The sequence below is a fragment of the Staurois parvus genome, unplaced genomic scaffold (genome assembly GCF_062004578.1).
Source record: "Staurois parvus isolate SC_StPar_1 unplaced genomic scaffold, SC_StPar_1.0 ptg000172l, whole genome shotgun sequence".
Classification (NCBI taxonomy): domain Eukaryota; kingdom Metazoa; phylum Chordata; class Amphibia; order Anura; family Ranidae; genus Staurois; species Staurois parvus.
The window spans coordinates 3,136,001-3,160,651 of record NW_028317968.1 but is presented as its reverse complement, the minus strand read 5'-3'; the positions used below and the strand labels follow the sequence as shown (position 1 = coordinate 3,160,651).

Sequence of the window (24,651 nt, the reverse complement as noted above, 5' to 3'; positions counted from 1 at the left end):
CCTCAAAGCTTGCAACTGAAGCTTTACTTTCACTTTCTCTCAGTAGATCAGTTTCTCTCTGCCTGCCTTCTAATCTTTAAGATAAACACAGAGTAGGTACAGTACATCGATATAGAGGAGAGAGGAATACACAAGAGTGATTACAGAACAAAAGACCAAGTGGTCCATCGAGTCTGCCCAATTTTTTTTTACTTGGTAAATACATGGTACATGATTTTTATTTATTTTTTTGTTATTTTTTTGTTTGTTTGTTTGTTTTTTAATTTTTTGTCTGAATATAGTTCCAAACTTGTTTAAATCCACAGTTAACTGACTCCCTACCTCTGCTTGGAGGCTATACTAAGCATCAACTGCTCTTTCAGTAAAATAATACTTTCTAATATTAGTTTGGAACTTTCCTTCTGAGGGTTTGAGGTCAAGTCCCTATGTTTTTGATCTTGGCCTAAAATTGAAAATGCTGCCCTCCTGGACCATATTCATCCCTTTGTATGTATTTAAAGGTTTTTGTCATGTCACCCCTTTCCCTTCTTTTCTCCAAATTGTACATATTACTACCTTTCACCATTTTTGTTGCCTACCTCTAGACCTGCTCTATCTTAAAAATATCCTTTTGTAAGTGAGGTCTCCAGACCCTCTAGACACAGTATTCTAAATGGAATCTAACTAAACATCTCAACAGGGAAATCAGGACCTCCGTCCTCCTGCTGTTTGCCCATCTAGTTCCTAGAATTCTATTTGCTTTTCCCAATGCATTGCCACACTCTTCGCTCATTTTGCAATCATCTGAAGTAAGTACTTCCAAATCTATTTCATCTGTAATGTTGGCCAACACTGTAACCTGTGTTCCCCTAGGCACATTATTTTACATTTAGAAACACTGAACTGCAGTTTTCACTGCTTTGACCAATCTTCGCACAATGCCAAGTCATGTTACATGCTATCAACTCCCTTCCTCTCAAAGTCAGTAACCATTCCATGAGCTTGTTTTTGAAGTTGTATTGAGGGGAAAACAACTTGGATGGGGATAAGGAAATATGGGATGCCAAACTTGACTTGGTAGAACAATTTGAGAACAAACTTCCTTCTCACAAAGATGTAGATTCTGGACTGTACTCCATCTGGAATAACATCAGCCTCTAAAAGATCAATAGCAAAGGTTCCTCTTGTAGTAGCTCTATGTCACCTGAGTGAAACTCACAAAGTCCTAATACTTTGTGGAAAATACCAGCCCACATGGCTGCCTGGTAAAGTGTCCCAGAGCAAGGGATTTTGGTTAGCTGTGGCACTGTCCCAATGAAAGCAGTATCAATAGGTGAAAAACTGGATATTGCATCTGGCAGCCTTCTCCCTTGTAGGCCCTGGAGGTGTAGAGGCATACAAGGGAGAAGGCTGCCAGATGCTGCTCTGAATAAGACTGCTTTCAGGGCTTTTGCTGTGCTAGTCTTCCCATGCTAGACAGGGTGTCTCTTAAATGAGACTTTAAGGAAGCAAAGATTCTTCTCTCTAGGTTTCTCTCCTTCCTTCCTCATGCCCAGCCTAGAAGCAGAGCCCCCCTTCCCCGGGGTCCCTTCCCAGGCCTCACGATCCTCAGTACTCCATCTTCCATCTTCCATCTGACCTCAGACCACTAACCGGCCAGGCTCTTCAATATTTATGAGCCCATCTTACCACTTTGCCAGGCCTCCTGCCTGGGGATTAGTCAAACTCCCATAAATATTCAGGTCCTTGCCTCTGTACCTCCGCTACATGGACCTCCAGAACCAGGGAGAGGCGATAGAGGCCTGATCTGCTTAGCCTTCCAGCTTGATCTAAAACTGAACCCACAATAATCACCTAAACTCACATGACTACTGTGAGTCAGCATAAATTTACCTAACCTAACTACACTAGAGGGTGCTACAGTTATATCACTTACAAATAAACAGAACAGGACCTAGTACAGAGCCCTAGGGTACACCACTAGTGATGGGTCAAAGAAACATGCTGAGACTTGACTTGAACAACTTCACTGCTACTATGGTGAATTTTGAGTATGAATCTCTCCACAGTACCTGCAGAAACAAAGGATGTTAAGGACTTTTTAGCTAATCTACTGCTTGTTAAGATTATGCTAATATTAGAATGTCCATAGCCTGGCCACATTTAAATTTTAAAGTGTGTTGTCTGTAAGTGTGTATAATATGTTATTCAATTCAATTAGCTAGGCCGGTATAGTGTTAAATTGCCAGCCAAAGAAAATGTAATTCTACATCCAGTACTTGGAACCAATTACCCCTTCTTTTTCACCTATTGATACTGGAAGCAAAGCACTTGTCTAGAAAGTGTAGAAGAATGCTGGAGGCCTACTCTAATCCCGCTGACTAAGGTTTGTGCCAAAAGGTGTTAGTGTCATGTGGATGTACTGGATGCTTTGGATATTTTAAACTTTAATCAATAAAGAACAATAAGAATTAAAGCTGGACTCCAACATTCCTCTACATCAGTGGTCTCCATAATAGTAATCGGGCATTGTTTATTCCCACTGATGCCGGTACATTTTCTACTCCCATTGGCCACAGTCCGGCCCCCCTAAACTCTGAAGGACAGTAAACTGGCTGTTTGTTTAGGAAGTTTGGAAACCCATGCTCTACATATTCTGATTATAAGGAGAGTTAACAGGAGTTCTGCTTTTGAGACTGAGGTCCCTTGATCTAGAGTGGTGGGGAGGTATAGCTTTACTTTATTTATTAGGTGAACCTGACTATGAAGAACTGATTATTTGCTTGTTCATATCATAGAAAAGATAGAGTATATACTGCATACTGAAAATGTAAACAATAAAGATAATTACAAAGAGGAAAAGCAAATAATAGAATTATATTAGATATTCAGAATGTTTCAGTTTATATCTGCTATCAGGTCCTATTTCCATGTATTATTTATTTTTAATGACAGCCACCATGACAGCTTTTTGACAAAGCCACTCTAGAATTATATGTTTATATTGTATGTGACTTCAAATTGTATAACTTGTCAACACATGGCACATATAATTTGCCAAATATCTTCCTTTCTCATGTGCCAATACGTTTTACAGTTTATATTCAGATATATGAAATCAGAGTAATCTGGAAACCTGTATAGCAACTTATGGTATCTTGAGTCTGGCAGTGTACGCTAAAACCGATTGCCATTTTGAAGAATTTAGTCAGCAAGATAGCATATGTCAATATCTTATCCTAAAAGCAAGAAATCATTTTACCAGTAAATAGACAACCACTAATTGTGTTAATATATGCAGGAACAGCCCATGTAAGTAAAGTTTTTTTATATCACCCACATTTCTTCATGTGATCATTTACATACATTTACAAGCAAAGAACTAGAACACAAATGAATGCTATGCATGACTTCCTTTCACAGTGCAATATGTATTAACTCAATGTTTCTCACTCTATGGTGAATGTTTCAGCAAGTGCTGAATTGTAACACATGTATAGGTCCTATAAAAAGTATTCACCCTCTAGGGAATGTTCAAGTTTTATCGGCATGTAACACTGAACTACGGTGAATTCAATTGCTTTATTTGACAAAATTGAACAAAAGAAATAGACTTGTTCATGTCAAAGTAAAAACAGACCTCTGCAAATCGATTTAAATTATGAATGAAAAAACACAATATAACTGATTGCATAAGTACATACCCCCTTTAAAGTGGACATTCCCTCCCCAAACAAAAATTCACTGCAGCATGAAATTCTGCTTGTTGTTCTCAAATCATCTGGGAGCAATTTATAAAATAATGCTGTGTGCTGCTGTAAAAACCTCCACCTGGTCGCCTCCCCAATTAGCACTGCCCAGGCACAAAATGATATGTCTGTAAGATGGGAAAATACAGGTGTGTATCAAAGCTCAGGGCTGGTTTCACAGTGAGACAAGGATTGCTTTACTAAATGCATTTTGCAGTCAGTGCTGTTTAGTTAGGAGTGATATTGAAGGTTGTTTTAATATGTACAATGACCCTCTGTCCATCAAACCAAATGAACCAGGAGTGCAGGTGATTAACCCTTCACAGTGGCAGGTACAGAGGCACCCAGGGAGCCAGGGGTCTAAGGGCTATTATGGTCAAATACAGGGATGCTGTTATAAATAATGGGGCCCCATACAGCCAACCTGACAGGATAAAGAAAATAAAATGACAAACAAAAAGGAATCAGAAAGAAAACACGGAGGAAAGGGAAACTAGAAGAATCACTGATCCAGGGCTAGCACAGGCAGCGACTATAAGAGGCCATAACAAGTAGGAGGCAGGGATGGCACGGAATAATGTATCCAAGGTTCCAAAACCTTAAGGAATCTCGGATGAGAATCATGAAGAATGCTAGACATCATGCATTCATCCGGGTCTTCACCCCTTGGAAGACAACCAAAGGGGTTCTCCAAGCTTGAGCTATAGCACGTTTGGCCGAAATAAATAGGTAGGATGCCAATTTCTGCTGAAACCTAGACAGACCCAAAATTGGGCAATGCAGGAGGGCCACCCTTGCATCCCTACAGACCGTAATATGAAATAGCGTTTGTAGCAAACCAAGAACCCTAGGCCAGAAGCCTATCAATCGTGGGCACGACCACCAAATGTGCAAGACATCCCCACGTAGACCACAGTTCCGGAAACACCTATCTCCGCCAGTCGGATTAAAGTGAGCAGTCTGAGCCGGGACCCAGTACCACTGCAGGAGAACTTTGTAGGCTGCCTCAAGAGTGACTGTATTGAATGAACATTTCACCACCATCCCCCAGGACCTACGCCAATCCTCCTCCACAATTGAGACACCCAGATCTCGCTCCCATTGAGAGACATAACTTTTTTTTTTCAACAGATGAGAGATCCTTTATAGTGCAGTGTCTTTTTTTCACTCATCATGGTTCATGGTGAGTGATATATCTAGCTGGTAAAACTGTCCTGAGAGGTCTTGAGTGTTGATCACTAACCTGAGAAGGGATCCACGGAAGTAGCACTGAGGATACTTACCATTACTGGAGAAAGATCTAGGAATGATCTTGGAGGCTTAGTGGCCCTTTGGGTCGCAGATTGAAGGTGAGGGGGTATTTTAGCCACAAGAGGAGTGTGCTAACACCATCACAGAAAATCGTCACTTTGCATCACTTTGCATGAGCTATTTATGCGTGAAGCACTAGTGTAGAGGATTTATGAACTTTTATTTGTTAATGGAAAGCTATTTGAAATAATTTTTTTGAATTTAAGTTGATTACTTTACTGTGTTCACTGAGCACGTTTTAGTGTGTGGTTTATGCTATCTATGGGGGTTAGTTTATATTTATGCACGTTGAAAGATTATTAAGGCACAGGTCCTGAAGTTTATATCAGGACCGCTGGTCACTTATTAATTGAACACTTGGATTTGGAGCACATTGTGGCACTTTGTGTACTCATATATTAATTATATTTAGTGGGTTAATATTTTATTTAGTACGTGTGGATTATTTATTTGAACATTTTTATGAATTGATGTTGGGGTATTCCTATAGCAAGCGCTGCACTATATGATTTGTTTAGTTTGGTGAACTGTATAAGGTATCAGTATAGAGTGTGAGCGGCTTTCATCTCTAGGCACTCCATATCTCGATAAGCCTTCTCCAACACCCCTTGAAATGTAGGTTTGATTGGGGGTTTATATAGAGTGCCCTCCCTCTCCTGCTTATAGAAAACAAGAACCTGATGCAAACATGATACAGCACTTCTGTAATGCTAGTAATCTAGATCTTGTGTGACATTATGGCCAATTGTTAATATATATAGGCATCTCTAAGTACAACAAAATGCATCAAAGGGAAGAAATTGCACCAACCTAAAAATTGCACTAAAGATGTATAGAAAAAGGAGAGAGTTCTCTAAGCACAGTACATACATTTACAAAAACAAAACATTTTCATAAGTAATTTATAAAAAAAATACCCTCAAAATTACAGTGACAAGATTGGCTTTTATGTACAACCGCTGTAATTTGTAGATATTTGTTTACAGGTTACTAATTAAAAAACTAGGGTTTTTTTGTATTTATGCATTGTCCTCTGAGATCTCTTCCTTTTTCTATGTCTCTTCTGTGCATGTTTAAGTATGCCATCAAGTAGTTGAAAATTCTGCTGAAATTTGCCCTGCAGAGAGAAACTGTGAGACAGTTTACTCATTTTACAATATATAAGCAGCAATATACATTATTCCACTTGCAGGCTTTACAATGGTAATGCAATCCATTGTGATCACAGCACATTCTTTTCTTCAAATAAAAGATAAAAGTACCGAATGATTCATCTTTCCAAAATAGTGAAACGCTTTGCACAGTAAAATGATTTAAATAAGCAAATCAAATCTCTTCAAGTTTTGGGTGAAACCTTAGTAAGAAAACAGATTTTCATTCTAGTGAAAGGAAGAAAAAATATGGTGTATCAGCATTTCTAAAAATATTTCCAAGATGTCACCAGTTTACATTCTGTGACAGTTTTCTTCTTCCTGCCAATATGTCAGTTTCCCCATTTCTTCCTTTATGATAATTTATTGATACATTTAAAGCTGAATTCTGGGCAGATATAAAAGGCACAAATTAATGCAGCTCTGTAATCATTAATAAATCATAAATGTGTTTTTTTTAAAATGCAAGCAGTGTAAGTACTTGAATATAACCTGTTTTCCGCCTCATGCACTACTTGTGCAACAGGGTTCAGGTGTGAGAGATGGAAGCAATGCACAAGAAGTAAATAGGTTTTAATTATGCCAAGGAGCATGCTGACAGAAGTAGAAAGTAGAGTGACAGAGAGATGAGCTCATCACTGATGGTTCTCCTCTCATTGTCTATTCATTGGCCAGAGACTGGTCTGTGGTAGCCCGGGCTCATAGGAAGTGGATTAAATGAAGTCTTATGTCAAACTGAGGACATCTAGTGGTAGAAGAGAAGTACCACGGGCACAGCTCTGGATTAAAGCTGAATATTACCGCAAAAGCTGTTTTTTTTTATTTACATTTTTTATCAGTTTTTTTTATTTAAAAATTAATTTGACAAATGTCAGCAGCTGTACCAGCAAGGAGTACATACAGTTAAACCATAGCTGAAGATACAAGTGTATATATAGAAGATTTAAATAAACAGAAGTTCAAGAGAAGAACAAGAGAACAGTTTTGATCACTTATGGACAGCTGCATGGCATTAAGAAGAGCCATGGGAAATAATAGAACTCTATGGGAAAGCACAGCTAACCTGCACCAAACCTGCCGGTACACTTCGCTGCACCCGTGGTGCAGTCAGACGGCACTGCATCAATGTGAAAGGGCTCTTTCATTGAAATACTGTATGTAGTTAATATAAAATATAAATGTATGATACCACAGACATAAGTAAACTAAATATAGTATTAAGCTCATCCCCTTTAGGTATCAAAGGCATATACAAAGGGCAGAAATGTGGAAGTAATTCCACTGTAGTAGTTTGTCTAGGATGTAAGTAGATGGGGCCAAAGTGGGGAAATCCAACCAGCATTCTGATAGAATTGTGGTGTGCCTCTGGTATATGGTGTGCAGCCCTCAGATCTCAGCAGTCTGTAGAACATTAGTTAGGGTAATAGCAGTGATGACTACTAGTCTCATGTGGCATATTCTCCAGTTGCGTATTGTTTTCTGTAGCATATCCCCAGCCAAAAATGGAGCATGTCCACACTCTCTGACCCTCATTTCCTCTATTAGGAATCCATTTTCTGACAGTCCTCTCAAGCATTACATATATTGAACATTATGTGCTGCCCTTTGGTGATGTCAGGGGACACATTTGAGGTCCCCTTTAGCTCATAGGTTGGCAACCAGAGCCGTAGAGTATAACATTTGTGAGGGTGACCTCCTTGTTGGTATCCTAAATTATCATTTTCCAAGGTATAGTTAGCTGAATTTTTCCATTGGAGGAAGGTTGAGGGGGAGGAAGACATCAATTTTTCTGCTATTATTTTATGGGTGACAAAGAGCAGTCTTGCAGTGGTGATCAGCAAGTTTTCCCAAAGGCCAATAATCAGGTCTATTATTTTATCTTTTTATGCGCTATTCATTTGTGTCTTTTTATTTTTACCTGGAATTCTACTTAATTCTGAATATACAAGACATGACTAACAGGACATGTTAGAAGTGAATAAAGCAATATGAAAGCAAATGCAACATTTTTTTTATCACAAAAATAGTGTTAAAAGGAAATTTAGATATACTGTGTTGTCAAACAATATTGACAAGGAAAAACTTTCCTTCACTGTGCTGCAACATTACACGTTATTGAGTTATATCAGAGTGTCTTTGTAGAAGAGAGTATTGATTGATTGATGCCCTGTAAGAGATGACATCAAAGCTGCATCCAAAAGTACAGTATGTATCTGTGGTAGCTATCAGCATCTGTTCTGTATGACAATGATCTGTGGTATACCTACCAATAGAGCTTTTTTTGGGGGGGGGGGGGGCAGGTGCAGGTACTTTCTCCACCCCACCATATATCTTTAGATTTTTTTGTCACCATAAGCTGACCATGAAGAGTGTGGAACAGATGGACTCTTTTAATTGCAATTATTTTAACAAAAATGGAAGATGCTGAAAAATGTTGATTTTGTAATGCAGAACAGTGTATAAAGCATGTCAAACAACAACAAAGAAAAATTCCCAGCTCAATTTATCAACCAGCCTGCAACCAACCGAAATGTCCTGTCTAACAGTTCATGTTAAAAACAGGGGTTTAGTTTGCACAGATTTGCAAATACATGCTTAAGCTACAGAGCCACTTCATGATACCCCAGTATTTTTTGCAGTCCTAAGTTTATAGATTTTGAGAACCTCTAATAGAGGCACAATATATAATGTATAATAATGGATAGATTGAGTGCAGGAAAGCCTAGAGGGAGCCAACTCCTCCTTAAAGGCACAATGGCACACTGCACACCCAGTCTATAGCACAATAGCAGCCAAGGTTTCCAGTGCGTCCCCTCACCAATATACCAACTGTACAAACGGCAACTGCCCCAAACTATAACTGGCCTTTGGAGCAAGGAGCACATGAAAGGGTGACGCATGTCAAACAACATGTCAAACAACAACAATGAAAAATCCCCAGCTCAGCCTGCAACCAACCGAATTGTCCTGTCTAACGATACACATTAAAAACAGGGGTGTTTGAAACATTGCTTGCATTTTAACCATTAGCCGCCCGGCCTATAGCCGTTTGGCGGCGGCAAAAATGCTTCACCATTCCGGGTGCACGCCATTTGGCGTGCTCCCGCACATGCGCAGTTCGCGCAGTTGAAGAGCCGTGCAGCGGCGCGATCTGTCACCGGCCGTGTACCTCGGACACGGCTGATGACAGATCTGAGTACCGGCCCCCGTTGCCGGTACCACGTGACCTGCTGTGACCAATCACAGCAGGTCACATGACAGTTGTATACAGTGGATGGCTTCATTCATGCCATCCATTGTATACTAGTGCCTAGCTGTGAATGGTCACAGCAGGTCACATACACATGTCATGTGATTAGCTGTGGCCAAATCACAGCTAAGCACAAAAAAAACAAACAAAAAAAAAACAAAAACTGAATGAATCGATTTCATTCTGGTAAATGCTTGCTTATAGCAAAGTAATTCTTTGCTATAAGTAAATTGTGTAAAAAAAAAAAAATACTGATCACTTCCCCAAAGTAGTACAATGTTACTATGGTAACATTGTACTACTTTGGTCATAGTAAAATATGAAAAGAAAATCTTAAAAAATTTTTTAAAAAATGTAAGAAAAAAAAAAAAAAAAAAAAAAAATATATATATATTTTTTTTTTCATACTGTCACCAGTCAGTGTCCCTGTTCACCGCCATGCCAGTTATATGATTACACTGTACTGCACTGGTGACAGTATGTAAAAAAAAAATAGGGAAAATAATTTTTTTAATTTTTAAATTTTCCGAAAAATTATGACAAAAAAAATACAACTTCAAAAAACGCGCCATTCCTCTTATGAAGTACGTCCGACTGTCTACTCTGCAAAAAGGGGTCATTTGGGGGATATCTGTACTGTTCTGACATTCTTGGACCTCAAGAAATTAGATTGGCTGTCAGTACTTCAGGATTGATCAATTTTCAGATCTATACCATAGTTTGTGAACTCTATAACTTTCCTACAAACTAAAAAATACATCCTAATTTGGGTTATTTTCACCAAAGACATGTAGCAGAATACATCTCGGCCTAAATTTATGAAGAACACTTATTTATTTACAAACTTTTATAACAGAAACAAAGAAAAACGTGTTTTTTTTCAAAATTTTCGGTCTTTTTTTGTTAATTTAGCAAAAAATAAAAACCCCAGTGGTGATTAAATACCACCAAAAGAAAGCTCTAGCTGTGGGAAGAAAATGATAAAATTTTAGTTTGGGTACAATGTTGCATGACCGCGCAATTGTCATTCAAAGTGTGAGAGCGCTGAAACGTGAAAAATGGCCTGGGCAGGAAGGTGTAAAATTGCCCGGTATTGAAGTGAATATTGCATGCAAAAAGAAGGGCAAGACATATTTTACCCTGGCTGGTTAGTGATAATGAAAGATTTTATTTGAACTTATTATATTATTATTATTAACATATTATATTATATTATATTATATAAGATGTATCAATGATTACTTGCCATTCCCAAATATTAGATGATTTATGGTTTAAACTTTTTCAGTCATGTTGCCATTACAGGTGATCCAAACATTTCAAAGTTGTTATAGTTAAAGCCTAAACATTCCTTTGGAGAGGTGCTTCCATTGTCATCAGCTTCACTTTTTAGGTAGTCATTGACCTAGATCAAATATACAGGTCAGGAGTTTTAACATCACTGGCTTCTTATTTGTTTCAGGTCTGTGATTCTAGCCATTCTAACCATGCCTGTAAATATTGTATTTACAGTGCTTTTAATGGTTTTAAGGGAAACATAACTGTATTAGAACATATTTCTTCTGGAGCTGAGCTTTAAAGTGAACCTGTGCCCAGAGTATGCACATACAAATGTTTACATATTATGAACAAGCATTAAAAGCACTTTAAAACAATTACCTCTGTAGCTATAGGCATTCTGGGGAAATTCACCTTCAAAATACACTGCAATCAAAATTCCCTATCTCCTTTACCTGCTTTGGGAACAGAATTTTGACACCTTGTCAGTCATCTAAGTAATTACGAAGAAGGTGTTTCTAAGCTGTTAGAATCCAACTGAGACCTGACTTCAGAGTCTCTGTGCTGATCTTAAAGGATGAATTACTTCACAAAACACACAGCTAGAGAACTCATTGCTGAATTGCCTTGATTTACCTGTACAGGGCATAGAAAAGGGTTTACTTAACGTACTTCCTCACCATACAACCTCACCTTGCCTTAACTCTCCTACTGCTCTATCTAGCTGCAAGTGAAAAGAGAAAGCCCCATTTAAACTCCAAGTCACAACTTATAGCTTACATAGGTCAGAGTATTCCCTTCCTGCTCCTCTGTGATTGGAAGGGACTTAAGTTATATGCTCCATGTACCAAATGGAACTGTGGAGCAAAGGCAAGGTGGTAAATAAACAATTATTTTCTTCTCCCAGTAGATTGATTTCCAGCTAACACTTGAACCATTCACATTTTACACTAATTTTATTGTGTGCCGATAGCCAATAGTATATATACAGTGCATCCAGAAAGTATTCACAGCGCTTAACTTTCGCCACATTTTGTTATGTTACAGCCTTATTCTAAAATGGATTAAATTCATTTTTTCCTCAACATTCTACAAACAATACCCCATAATGACAACGTGAAATAAGTTCATTTTGAAATCTTTGTAATTTATTGAAAAAAAAAACACATGTACATAAGTATTCACAGCCTTTGCTCAGTACTTTGTTGAAGCACCTTGAGCACCAATTACAGTCTCAAGTCATTTTTAGTATGATGCTACAAGCTTGGCACACCTATTTTTGGGCAATTCCTCCCATTCTTCTTTGCAGTACCTCTCTAGCTCCATCAGGTTGGATGGGGAGCATCGGTTCACATCCATTTTCAGATCTCTCCAGAGATGTTCAATCGGGTTCAAGTCTGGGCTCTGGCTGGGCCACTCCAGGATATTCACTGCGTTGGCCCGTAGCCACTCCTTTGTTATGTGGGCTGTGTGCTTAGGGTTGTTGTCCTGCTGAAAGATGAATTGTCGCCCCAGTCTAATGTCCAGAGCGGTCTTGAACAGGTTTTCATCAAGGATGTCTCTGTATATTGCTACATTCATCTTTCCTTCAATCCTGACTAGTCTCCCAGTTCCTGCCGCTGAAAAACATCCCCACAACATGATGCTGCCACCACCATGCCTCACTGTAGGGGTGGTATTGGCCAGGCAGTGAGCGATGCCTGGTTTTCTCCAGACATGACGTTTGGCATTCAGGCCAAAGAGTTCAATCAGACCAAAGAGTTTTGTTTCTCATGGTCTGAGAGTCCCCCATGTGCCGTTTGGCAAACTCCAGGTGGGCTGCCATTTGCCTTTTACTAAGGAGTGGCTTCCGTCTGGCCACTCTACCATATAGGCCTGATTGGTGGAGTGCTGCAGAGATGGTTGTTCTTCTGAAAGGTTCTCCTCTCTCTGCAGAGAAACGCTGGAGCTCTTTCAGAGTGACCATCAGATGCTTGGTTACCTCCCTGACTAAGGCCCTTCTCCCTCGATCGCTCACTCTAGGAAGATTCCTGGTGGTTCCAAACTTCTTCCATGTACAGATGATGGAGGCCACTGTGCTCACTGGTACCTCCAATGCTGCAGAAATTTTTCTCTATCCTTCCCCAGATCTGTGCCTTGATATAATCCTGTCTCAGAGGTCTACAGACAATTCCTTGGACTTCATGGCTTGGTTTTGCTCTGATATGCAGTGTTAACTGCAGGATCTTATATAGACAGGTTTATGCCTTTCCTAATCATGTCCAATCAACCGAATTTCCCACAGGTGGACTCCAATCAAGTTGTGGAAACATCTCAATGATGATCAGTGTAAACAAGATGCACCAGAACTCAATTTTGAGTGTCACGGCAAGGGCTGTGAATATTTATGTACATGTTTTTTTTTTTTTTTTTAATAAATTGAAAGATTTTAAAACGAACTTCTCTCATGTTGTCATTATGGGGTATTGTTTGTAGAATGTTGAGGAAAAAAATGAATTTAATCCACTTTGGAATAAGGCTGTAACATAAAATGTGGTGAAAGTTAAGCGTTGTGAATACTTTCTGGATGCACTATATATATATATATATATATATATATATATATATATATATATATATAGTAACTTAATTCCTTCTTACTTTGAGGTATTTTATTTGCTGAGCTTTGGCAACTGCAAAAGGTTCACTAACAATAAAAGTGGGAAGAGAAAATGTAACTTGTGGTGTGTAACCATCTCAGTTCTCTGTATATTACTTAATGAGCATTCTCAGAGCTTTCAATAGGTTAAGAATTTCAGGGAAGAGAAGAACACAGATCTGGATATCCCTAGGGAACATTGCTAGTATTGGATCTGACATCACAGCCCGTGGTTTAGGTCAGTCAGAGACTGTTTCCATGGCAATGGTAATTGCATTTTTGAACGAGCAGCATTTGGGGACACTCATATTGCTTTCTTTTGCCCATGCTCTAGAAAGTAGAAAAGTCTGAGCAGCAATTTATTGCATTTATCCTGTGTCCACCTAATCACTTCTTCAGTTGGCATTTTATGCTTATTTTATTCAAATTAGGAGACCATGAAAATTATATAATAAAGCGATTATCTACAATATATTTTAGTGTGCAACACTCTGTTGTGTCCCTCTGTCTAACATATCAGGAAAGTGTTCTGTTTTTTATTCATATTTGTTGTATAATTCAAAATGTATTTATATGCTAAAATATGCATTTGAACTCTGAATATTATTGTCTAATAAAGTGATGGATCTCTGGGGATAAATTAACTTTTTTTAAGGTTTTTTTTTAAATTAGGGATATTTTGATATAGTGGTACATTCCAGTCCAGTGGCATTGTATATGATGGCGTCTGCAAGAGAGGCAGCACCAAGACCAGTCAGAAACTTTCAAGAAGAGTGATTTTGGGGTGCTGGTTGTTACAGTGGGAACTGGCAAGGAAGAAGACTTCAGGGCCATCAATTAAGAAAGCATTCTTCTCTATTAGATCCTTAGAAGAACTATCATTATATTTAGCATCAGCTGGGGTGGGGTGGGGGGCACAATTAAGTATTTTTTTTATGTTTGTAGTTAGGCTTTTAGTAATATAAATAAAATATTAATTGTAATCACAGACTAAAGTATTATTTTCGTTGAGAGGTCCCTTTGTAATTAATGAAATATAAGACTTACTTATCTGACATCTACACCTTAAATCCGATCTTGCATTCTCCTGGAAGATTATGAAAAGGCTGTAAACATCATTTTCTACTAGTTGAATTGTTTCTTGCAAGATGTGTAAGTTCCCCCAGGAGAAGTGTGTTCTTGCTGACTTCATTAGACTGGTTACTTTTTTGCAAGAGTAGTGTGCTGAGACCAAATCAGTTAAGCTTAACTAATTTACTGTTGGTTGGACAATTTGTGCTTCATTCAGTCGTCAAAACAACAGATTGGATAGTTTGATTTTAACACATGCAACAGATTAAGGAAAAAGAAGAAAGATATTGACCAGGGCTGACCAATAAATTTGAGAAATATAAATATATTTAAAGGTTAAAGTTCACCTTTGCAGTAGGGGAGCTATTAAGTAAAAAAATAAATATGTATCTTTAAAAAAGTTGAATACCAATCCCTGTATGGTCATTTGCGCATCCCCAGAAGCATGGCTAAAACACTGCCATAGCTAGCTGTGCTCCATTCTGTTCTGTTGCTAGGGCACTCCATTGGATGCTTGCCGCCAGCATCATAAAAGCAAGCACGGTTCCTTGATCAAATCCCTGTGTATTTGGAGCATGCGCTATCTCGCCACAACAGAGCTAAGCTGAGCTTTTGTGAAGATCATTGCTCAGTAGGCTAGGGCTTTTTACAATCTGCCTCACAAAATGAGTAAGTGTTTTTCCCAGTCAATACAATGGAGGTGAATGCATTTTAAAATAATTTAAATTGTGAATTTGCATACTGTTTATATAAAATGTATTTTATTTATTACAGGTATATATCAATTTACGCAGCGCTTTACATATATACTGTGTTAGGGATCCGGGTATGACCAGAAATGTGTGGACTGATACCGGGAAGTAACAGGCTTCAGGAATGATATAATAATATAATTTATTATTAGCTACCCAAATATACAACGCACAGTAAATAAACAAACCTTCCACTAATCTTAGTATGTGCAGGAACACAGGCGCAGTTAGGGCTGGAGAGGCGGAAGGGTCAGGCCGGCCATATGGTTCTGTTAACGACCGTCTGGTGATACCCTTCGCAGTCCTCAGGACAGGATTCCCCAGGGCAGGATTCGCAGTCCTCAGGACAGGATTCCCCAGTCTAAGTCCCAGTCTGCTTATTCACCAGGGCCCCTGATGGTGGGGATGGACTTGGAGCAGACAGAAACCAGGTCGCGGTCCCTGAGTACACCTGCTCGTGGTAGAGGGATCCGCCAGAGGTATATGCAGGTAGGAAGCCTGATGTGAAGAGGCAGAAGGTGTGAGCAGTGATGGCTGGATCCGTGCAGGATGGATGGATCGTCTGGGTAGCATAAGGCGTAGTCAGGCAGGCCAGGTCAGCAATGTGTGGGCAGCGAGGTACCAAAGGAGCAGGCAGAGAATAGTCAGGGTCACAAGCCGAGTTCAGTAACTCATGGGCAGCGCGGTACAGAGGATCAGGCAGAGAATGGTCAGGGTCACAAGCCGGGTTCAGTAACTCACGGGCAGCACGGTACAGAGGATTAGGCAGAAGGATGATCAGGCAAGCCAGGGGCTAAACAGGAGACGGTCAGCAGGGTCAGGAACAATGCAGAGTCGGCAACAAATCAGATAGGCAGAGGAACAGGAACACAGGATACAAGGTACAGGGGCTCATGGGAAACATACACCAAGGCCCTGACTGCAGGTCTGGCCATTCCTTAACCTCCTTGGCGGTTTTCCCGAGTGTAGCTCGGGGTAGAATTTCTATACCAAGAACGGTAACCCCGAGCTACACTCGGGCTTACTATGCAGCGTTCTCTGGGGGTCCCTGCAGCACTTACCTTGTCCTTCGCTCCCACGATGTGTCCCCTGCAGCGTCCCCGTCCATCTCCTCCGGCGGATGCCGGCATCTGACTTCTGTGTTCCGGTCCCCGTGACGTCGGAACGTTCGGGCGGCGGAACCGGCGGGAAATTTGAAATTTTTAAAAAATGACATTTTTGCTGTCATTGCTCTTTCACTGCATTTCACATACATTTTGTCCCCACTGCTTTGTCCTGTGCCCTGCCTGCATTTTGACTGTTCTTTCTGCCTGGAAACTTAGAAAAGTCCATGGCGGCCAAAAAGCGTCCCTTTACATCAAAAGCGGTTTTAGAACAGCGATAGTAAATCAGAACCACTTGCAGAATTGAGTGATAATGATTTGTGGGGAAATTCGTCATCAGACACTGAAAACGATTTTGCGACTTTGCTCAGCGATGTGCGAATTTGCCTCTGTATTTCAAATTTCAGTGTTTTTGGTTTGATTATATTATTGAATTAAATTTATTATTATTATATTATTATTTTTTATGATTATTTATTAAATTATAATTTATGATTTCGTGTTTCAAGTTTTATCATATCCGGAATGTTTAATAGACTCTTTTTCGGATAGATTTCAGTGAGTTATTCCTAAAAATTACAGCCTACAATTAAAAACTACATATTTCCATGCAAAAAAATGGTACCGCTTTCAGCACAAAATTCCTGACATGATCATACCGCCAGGGAGGTTAAATACACCTCCTGCAATCAGCCCCAGGTGTTGGCTGACTGCAGGACTGAGCTTCTGGCTGCTGAGAGCACCCGCTGGTCAGCCCTGGTACTGCAGCCCACACGGCAGGTGAGTCCCACCACCAGTGCTGAGTCCATTCCTGACATACTGTATGTCCACATCAGTCCCTAACCCTCAAGAGGTGTACAATCTAAGGTCCCTAACTTACATTTATTCACATACTAGGACCAATTTATACAGGATCCAATTAACCTACCAGCATATCTTTGGAGTGTGGAAGGAAACCGGAGTTCCCCGAGGAAACCCACACAGGCACAAGGAGATCATGCAAACTCAAGGCAGGTGGTGTTGTGGTTGGGATTTGAACCAACGACCCACTGTGCTGTGAATATATATATATATACGAGCACACATCTGATTTTTCCAATGCTTGAGATTCAAAGAAACTTGTCTTGAGAGAAAAATGTGGTCTGCTGTTTCTGACCTCTTCTAAAACGCTAGTTGCCTGGCTGTCATGCTGATGATTTGGCTCCAATACTCTAAGTACTTGAATTTCACATGCTTTTTATTGTATATTATCCAGGAGTTAAAAAGATTTTCAAAGCAGTTTTTATCATTTTTATAATCCAGCTGTTTTCTCACATAATAATTATTCATTTGTTTATATTTTGCTTATGTTCAGGAAAGAAAATTAATGTTGTCTGTGCTGTTTAATAATACATTTATTGGCGGCTTACTATCAGCAGTACACCTAAAGTGTGTCTGTAATTACATTACAATGTGCATAATAGCTTCTAACACTGCCCATGCTTCCTTTCCAATTAGCTGTTACAATTTGTTCCCACTGGGGTGCAAGGCAATCTCTTCTTGCGTTGTGTTACGCGTGGTCAGCGCTCCGAAATCTCTAATATATGAGAATTGACTTCTCTGTCTACAATGGAAGCTTTCATAATGTTTCTAGTACTGCTTGGTTGGCAGTGCTGGTCCCTGTCTTGCAGAAAAGCAGATTAGTACAGCTCTTTCCCCATTAAGCCGTCAGTTTTAATTTAACAGAGCGGCTCAGAGCATGGAGACTATTTCCTTTTGCCATTCTTATTTCAAAGGTGTGGAAGAGATAAGGAATTCAAGTTAGCTCAAATGAGTCTGTTTGCATTTTTTTACAGGAAGAAAAAGAACAGAGAGACGGCACTGCAATGTCTGTGTGCAACAATGGTACCAGGATTCCATCTCCACAGGATACTGCCAATGGCTTCTCTCAGCCCACTGCTTCAGGTACATGGCATAGACCTGAAGAAGAAGCAAGAGCCACTGAACCTCATCTTGTCAAGAAAGCCCACAGAGAGATCCTAGACCATGAGCGGAAACGACGAGTAGAACTAAAGTGTATGGAGCTGCAGGAAATGATGGAGGAGCAGGGGTGAGTAAAACATTGGCAAAAAGCATTATAAATATGTAAAATAATGACAAGGTACAAAACAAAATGTTTAACACTCTTAGAAACAACTGTAAATAAGTCAATCATTTTTACATATACAATGTAGTAGTGGACCAGCCACTCATTAAGGGCCAGATCTAACTATGAGCGGTGACAGATGTTTTACCAAAGTGTAAAAAGCCTGTCATCGCAGGGACACACAGAAAACAAAATAGCTTCCTATGTGTCCCATTCACAGTGCAGCACAGCCTAGCGCTGCTTCAGTGTGCTGCAATAAAATGCAGACATGCTTCATTTTTTCGCAGTGCACCAGTCAGAGGCGTAGCTAGGATATTTTGCGCCCGGGGACGAACAGCCACCTCATGAACCCCCCGCTTCATATGGTCCCTGTAGACATCCCCCATCCTGATCACATTGCCCCCCTCCCTTCATCTATGGCACTACTCACCATCTCCCCTCGTCCCCTCCGGCTCACTGCCCTCCTCTCCGCTCCTCTCCCGGCCAGCTCTCCTCTCCTCTCATAACTCACTGTGGATGGCAGACTTATCAGATGACACGGCTGCTGCAGCCGCTGCAGTGATCTTGTGACCTCATTTTGGCACCTCTGTACCTTGGCGCCTGGGTACATATGTACCCCCTTGCCCCCCCCCCCAGCTACGCCTCTGGCACCAGTCCAAAAAAAGCACTGCAATGTCGGGCATCACACTGCCGGACATTGCAGTGAATGAAGTGTATGTTTTGAACACTTTAAAAAATGTTCATACAAAACAAAACAAAATAACAGGAGAACGGTGGTGCATGATTCGGTGCATATTTTACCCGGCAATGGAGAGTATAACTTTCTTTATTTTTTTGTGTATTTTGTGTCACTGAGGTTATATACATATGAAACTACATACCTCCAATGAGCTATTTATAGGCGGTTTTTCATCCATTAAAAGATTGTCAGACACTTTCAGTGCAGATGTGGAGCAATATGACAGTTATTACAAAACAAACCCTTGGAATTCATAAAGACTGGCACAGGCAGCTTTTGAAAAAGTGTTTTCCATTCATTCATAAAGTGTAATTCATCTTCCTGTCTAGGACTGGTTCTTGAATTTAGCTCATGCTGTGCCACTTTTAGAATGCATGTGAGACACTTTCGCAAAATGTGTATGAGCCAGTTTTTCTCTTTGTACACTTAAAGAGAGTTGGTCTTAATTAGCTCCACTTTTACATTTGGTGCATTCAGTACGACACAATGTAAAAGTGGCACATTCAATGCAACACAAAGTAAAAGTGGCACATATTAGAATTTGAATTTAGTGCACGAGACACTGTCAGAACCAATACACTAACAAGAGGCATTAATGCCAGAAAAGTGGCGCAGCAGATTTTATGAATTCCACTAAAATGTAAAACAAGTAATAGTATCAAGAGGTAAACATTGCGTTGAAAAAAAACCTATTTAACTGCAGGTTGTTCACTATTTATAGTGCAGAAAACTGGCGTGTTGGTACATGCTCTCTTGGAAGCTTTCTAAACAGAACAGAAATGATCAAGTTGGTTAGGAAACAATTATATAGTCTGTTTTCAAATTACTGTTGTAAATGATCAGGTATGACCAATCTTTCATCTATCCAATTATTTTTTTTTAATGCACTTACATTCAAGTTGAGTCTGGATCATAGACCTTACTGGAATTGGTTTCTCTGTGTTGGGCCTCCATAGGCCTGCTTGTTAGAGGAAGATACCCTTTCACTGTACCACTGTTTTCAAATTTAAGTGTATTAAAATATGAAAGAATCTGAAGATAAATGGTGAGGATGAAGATGCCTCTCAATATAATAATGCAAGACTAGGGCTTTTGTTGATGAATTTCCCATCCCCTGAAGTATAAGTATTTCTATCGGAGGATGAGCTGCAGCCAAGGTTTGAACTGCAGTCTCCAGAGGTTCAAAGATTTAGGCTCAGTTCACACTATTGCAACTTGAAAGTCACACGACTTAGGGGATGATTTTCTGGCAACTTCCTGGCAATTTGCTGGTGACTTGATGAGAATTAAGTACGACCTTGATGAGTGACTTTCATGCCTGACTAATCTTTCTGTAATGTCGAATCCAAATCACATCAGTATAGATGAGGATCCAACTTGGAGGCAACTTTCATTAAAGTCGGATAGAAGTCTCTTTGGAGTAGTACAGGAACCTTTTCTAAAGTCGGAGTGACTTCATTAGTGCTAATTAAGACAGCTCTCATTGACTAACATGGGATTTCACATGTCATGAGACTTGAGGTCTCAAAAGTCGGATCCCAAGTCCTGGTAGTGTGAACTGAGCCTCAAAGTCATATTAACAAGGAAGTGTTTGTATTACTGTATTTAACCATTTTCAAATACTGATGTAAGGAAATTAAAAGAACAAGGTAATTCTCAATAGCATAAAATTACACTCTGGCCATAGAAAATAAAAGAATATAAGCCAGTGAGATAGGGATTTAATATTCAGTATGGGCAGACCTATCCTTAAACCCATCAAATATTCAAGACTCTAAGGTAGCTGGGAGAAAATAAACACTGCTCCAGCCCTGAGGAGGTGAGGTAGTGCCCTTGATCACAGTGTTAAAAGTCTTATGTATTATTCTGCTACAGATGCAGACACATGGAATTCTGGGGTTTTTTTTGTAAGTAGGAAGCAGAACAAGTCTTACATTTCAGTTATATGTCTATTGACTCGGTGATAACTGTATTACTTATAGCCTTAATAACATATACACTATATTTTTGGGGACAAATAAACTTTTGTTGGTATTGTCTTCAAGTCTGATTTTATTTTGCATATTCTATATATTTTAAAGGGCAAGAAATTAAAATCAAGATGAAATTTGTAATGAAAGCTATGTAATAAATTTTCAGTTCTATTAAATTTACCACTAGCATTCGCTTCATGGTAATTACCGTATTTTTCGCTCCATAAGATGCACTTTTTTCCCCCCAAAAAAGGGGGGAAAATGTAAGTACGTCTTATGGAGCGAATATGGTGTGGTCCGGTATTTATCATCGCCGCCGGGTCAGAATATCGGGCCGGCTGCTTAGCTCTGTAGCAGGACCTTACCTGTTCCTCAGTCCAGCGCTGAGCAGTCTTCCCGCGCCGGCTTCTTTAGTGTGGGCTTTTGGCTTGACAGCCGGGTGCACAGTGCGTATGCGCGAGTAGCGCTGCGCTTTGTGAATGGTATGGCATCTTCTGGGACACATGACAGGTCCCAGAAGACGCCGGGCCAATCACAAAGCGCAGCGCTTCTCATGCATGCGCACTGGGCACCTGGCTGTCAGCCGGGTGCCCACACTAAAGGTAGGACAACTCCGCAGAAGTGGGAGCAGGTACCTGTCAAATTCAGGTACCGCTCCCCCTCCCTCCCCAAAGGTCAGCAGTCATCTCCTGTACTGTCTGCAGTCTCTGGTCATCTCCTGTACTGTCCGCAGTCTCTGGTCATCTCCTGTACTGTCCGCAGTCTCTGGTCATCTCCTGTACTGTCCGCAATCTCTGGTCATCTCCCATACTGTCCGCAGTCTCTGGTCATCTCCTGTACTATCCGCAGTCTCTGGTCATCTCCTGTGCTATGTCCGCAGTCTCTGGTCATCTCCTGTACTGTCCGTAGTCTCTGGTCATCTCCTGTACTGTGTCCGCAGTCTCTGCTCATCCCCTGCACTGTCCGCAGTCTCTGGTCATCTCCTGTACTGTCCGCAGTCTCTTGGTCATCCCCTGCACTGTCCACAGTCTCTGGTCATCCCCTGCACTGTCCGCAGTCTCTGGTCATCCCCTGTACTGTGTCTGCAGTCTCTGCTCATCTCCTGTACTATGTCTGCAGTCTCTGCTCATCTCCTGTACTATGTCTGCAGTCTCTGCTCATCTCCTGTACTGTGTCCGCAGTCTCTGCTCATCTCCTGTACTATGTCTGCAGTCCATTGGTTCAGAATATTTTTTTTCTTGTTTTCTGCCTCTAAAACCTAGGTGCGTCTTATGGTCAGGTGCATCTTATGGAGCGAAAAATATGGTACTCACCAATGAGGTACTTAAAATGTTTGCTAAACATTGTAAAACTAATGTAACAAAAGCACGTAGAAGAATAAAATGTTGGTATAGTAGCATTAAATATAAAATGCAATAAAAATTAGTTAAGTCATATGGGGGAAGCATGGACTTTTTGTGTTGATTATAGAATAAATAGAAAACCCACCTTTAAAAATAAAACTCTTTTTTCAGAGGTTTGTTGCAGCCAGTTAGGTTCATATCACAGAAAAGCCTATAATTTGCAGTAACAAGGCAGTAACAGTTTTACAGAGTTACACTGAATGATCAGTGCAGCTGGCTGCCGAAGTAATTATTCACAAAGGGGGCTTTTTTGGCTCCTGCTCACAGTCTGGGACTGAGGCTTCGTGTACACGAGCAGCTGGCATTTTTTTGCCAAAGCTCTTAAACTCAACTCCATAAAAGCCTATGTGTTCATGTTCACATAGGCTTTTAGCAGAGTTTAGGAGCTGCCGCGTTTAGGTGAGGTTATACCTCCCTCTTCTGAACGTGAAAGAATCACATTCAGGATAGGAACGTTTTGACTGCTGACCACAGGAAAATGCAAAATGCAATAAAAATATGGCAAAACACCACAATCGCGGTACCACATTTTTGTTGTGATTTGCATTTCCCAACAGCCGGTGGTCAGAGTAGGCTCGTGTACATGAAGCCTTAAGCTGTCAAGTCGACAGCAGCCTGATGGGGATGTTCAAGGACTTGCACAATAGGGGGAAACAGCTACTGGAAGTTTTAAGGGGTACATAAACCCTAACAATGAGCATCTCTTATAGTATATGCTCTTTTTGGTCCAGTAAATATACAGTTGCAAGAAAAAGTATGTGAACCCCTTGGGATTACGTGGAGTTTTGCATGAATTGGGCATAAAATGTGCTCTGAACGTCATATAAGTCACAATAAAAGAACACAGTCTGCTGAACATAATACTACACAAACATTAGATGTTGCCATGGTTTAATTGCACATAACATGTAAACATTCACAGTGCAGGGAGGAAAAAGTATGTGAACCTTTGGACTTAATAACTGGCTGACCCTCCTTTGGCAGCAATAACCTCAACCAAACGTTTCCTGTAGTTGCAGATCAGACCTGCACAACGATCTGGAGTAATTTTGGACCACTCCTCTTCACAAAGCTGTTTCAGTGTAGCAATATTCTTGGGATGTCTGGTGTGAATCGCTCTCTTAAAGTCATGCCTCAGCATTTCAATCGGGTTGAGGTCAGGACTCTGACTGGGCCACTCCAGAAGGCGTATTCTGTGCTGTTGCAGCCATTGTTTTGTTGAATTACTTGTATGCTTTGGGTCATTGTCCTGTTGCATCACCCATCCTCTGCAGAGCTTCAGTTGGTGGACAGATGGTCGTACGTTTTCCTCCAAAATGTCTTGATAAACTCTGGAATTCATTTTCTCAGCAATGACAACAATCCGTCCAGGCCCTGAGGCAGCAAAGCAGCCCCAGACCATGATGCTCCCTCCGCCATGTTTTACAGTGGGGATGAGGTTTTGAAGTTGGTGTGCTGTGCCTTTTTTTCTCCACACATAGTGTTGTGTGTTCTTCCCAAACAACTCAATCTTGGTTTCATCTGTCCACAGTATATTTTGCCAGTAGTGCTGTGGAACATCCAGGTGCTCTTTTGCAAACTTCAAACGTGCTGCAATATTCTTTTTGGACAGCAATGGCTTCCTCCGAGGTGTCCTCCCATGTACTCCATACTTGTTTAATGTTTTCCTTATTGTAGATGTGTCAACAAAAATGTTAGCATGTGCCAGAGATTTCTGTAGGTCTTTAGCTGACACTTCGGGATTCTTCTTTACCTCATGCGGCATTCTGCGCTGTGCTCTTGCAGTCATTTTTACAGGATGACCTCGCCTAGGGAGAGTAGCAACAGTGCTAAACTTTCTCCATTTGTAGACAGTCTGTCTTACTGTGGACACATGAACATCAAGGTTTTTGGAGATACTTTTGTAACCCTTTCCAGCTTCATGCAAGTCAACAATTCTTGATCGTAGGTCTTCTGAGAGCTCTTTTCTGCGAGGCATGGTTCACATCAGACAGTGCTTCTTGAAACCAGTAAACCCAAAACAGGTGTGTGTTTTTTAAGGGCAGGACAGCTGTCAGCAACACATCCAATATCATCACACTGATTGGAGTCAAGGTTGGCTCACTCCTGGCTCCAATTAGCTCTGGGAG

At 40.4% G+C, this 24,651-nt stretch overlaps 1 protein-coding gene across 1 annotated transcript in view; it reads left to right on the top strand.

Annotated features, from left to right (window-relative positions):
* The window catches only part of SRRM3 (serine/arginine repetitive matrix 3), a 571,012-nt gene that overhangs the window by 222,536 nt on the left and 323,825 nt on the right, over positions 1-24,651 (top strand). Inside the window, exon 4 of the mRNA XM_089676583.1 lies at positions 18,118-18,371. Within this exon, the coding sequence (XP_089532709.1) occupies positions 18,148-18,371 (224 nt within the window). The 5' untranslated portion in view covers positions 18,118-18,147. The remainder of the gene's footprint in view (positions 1-18,117; positions 18,372-24,651) is intronic.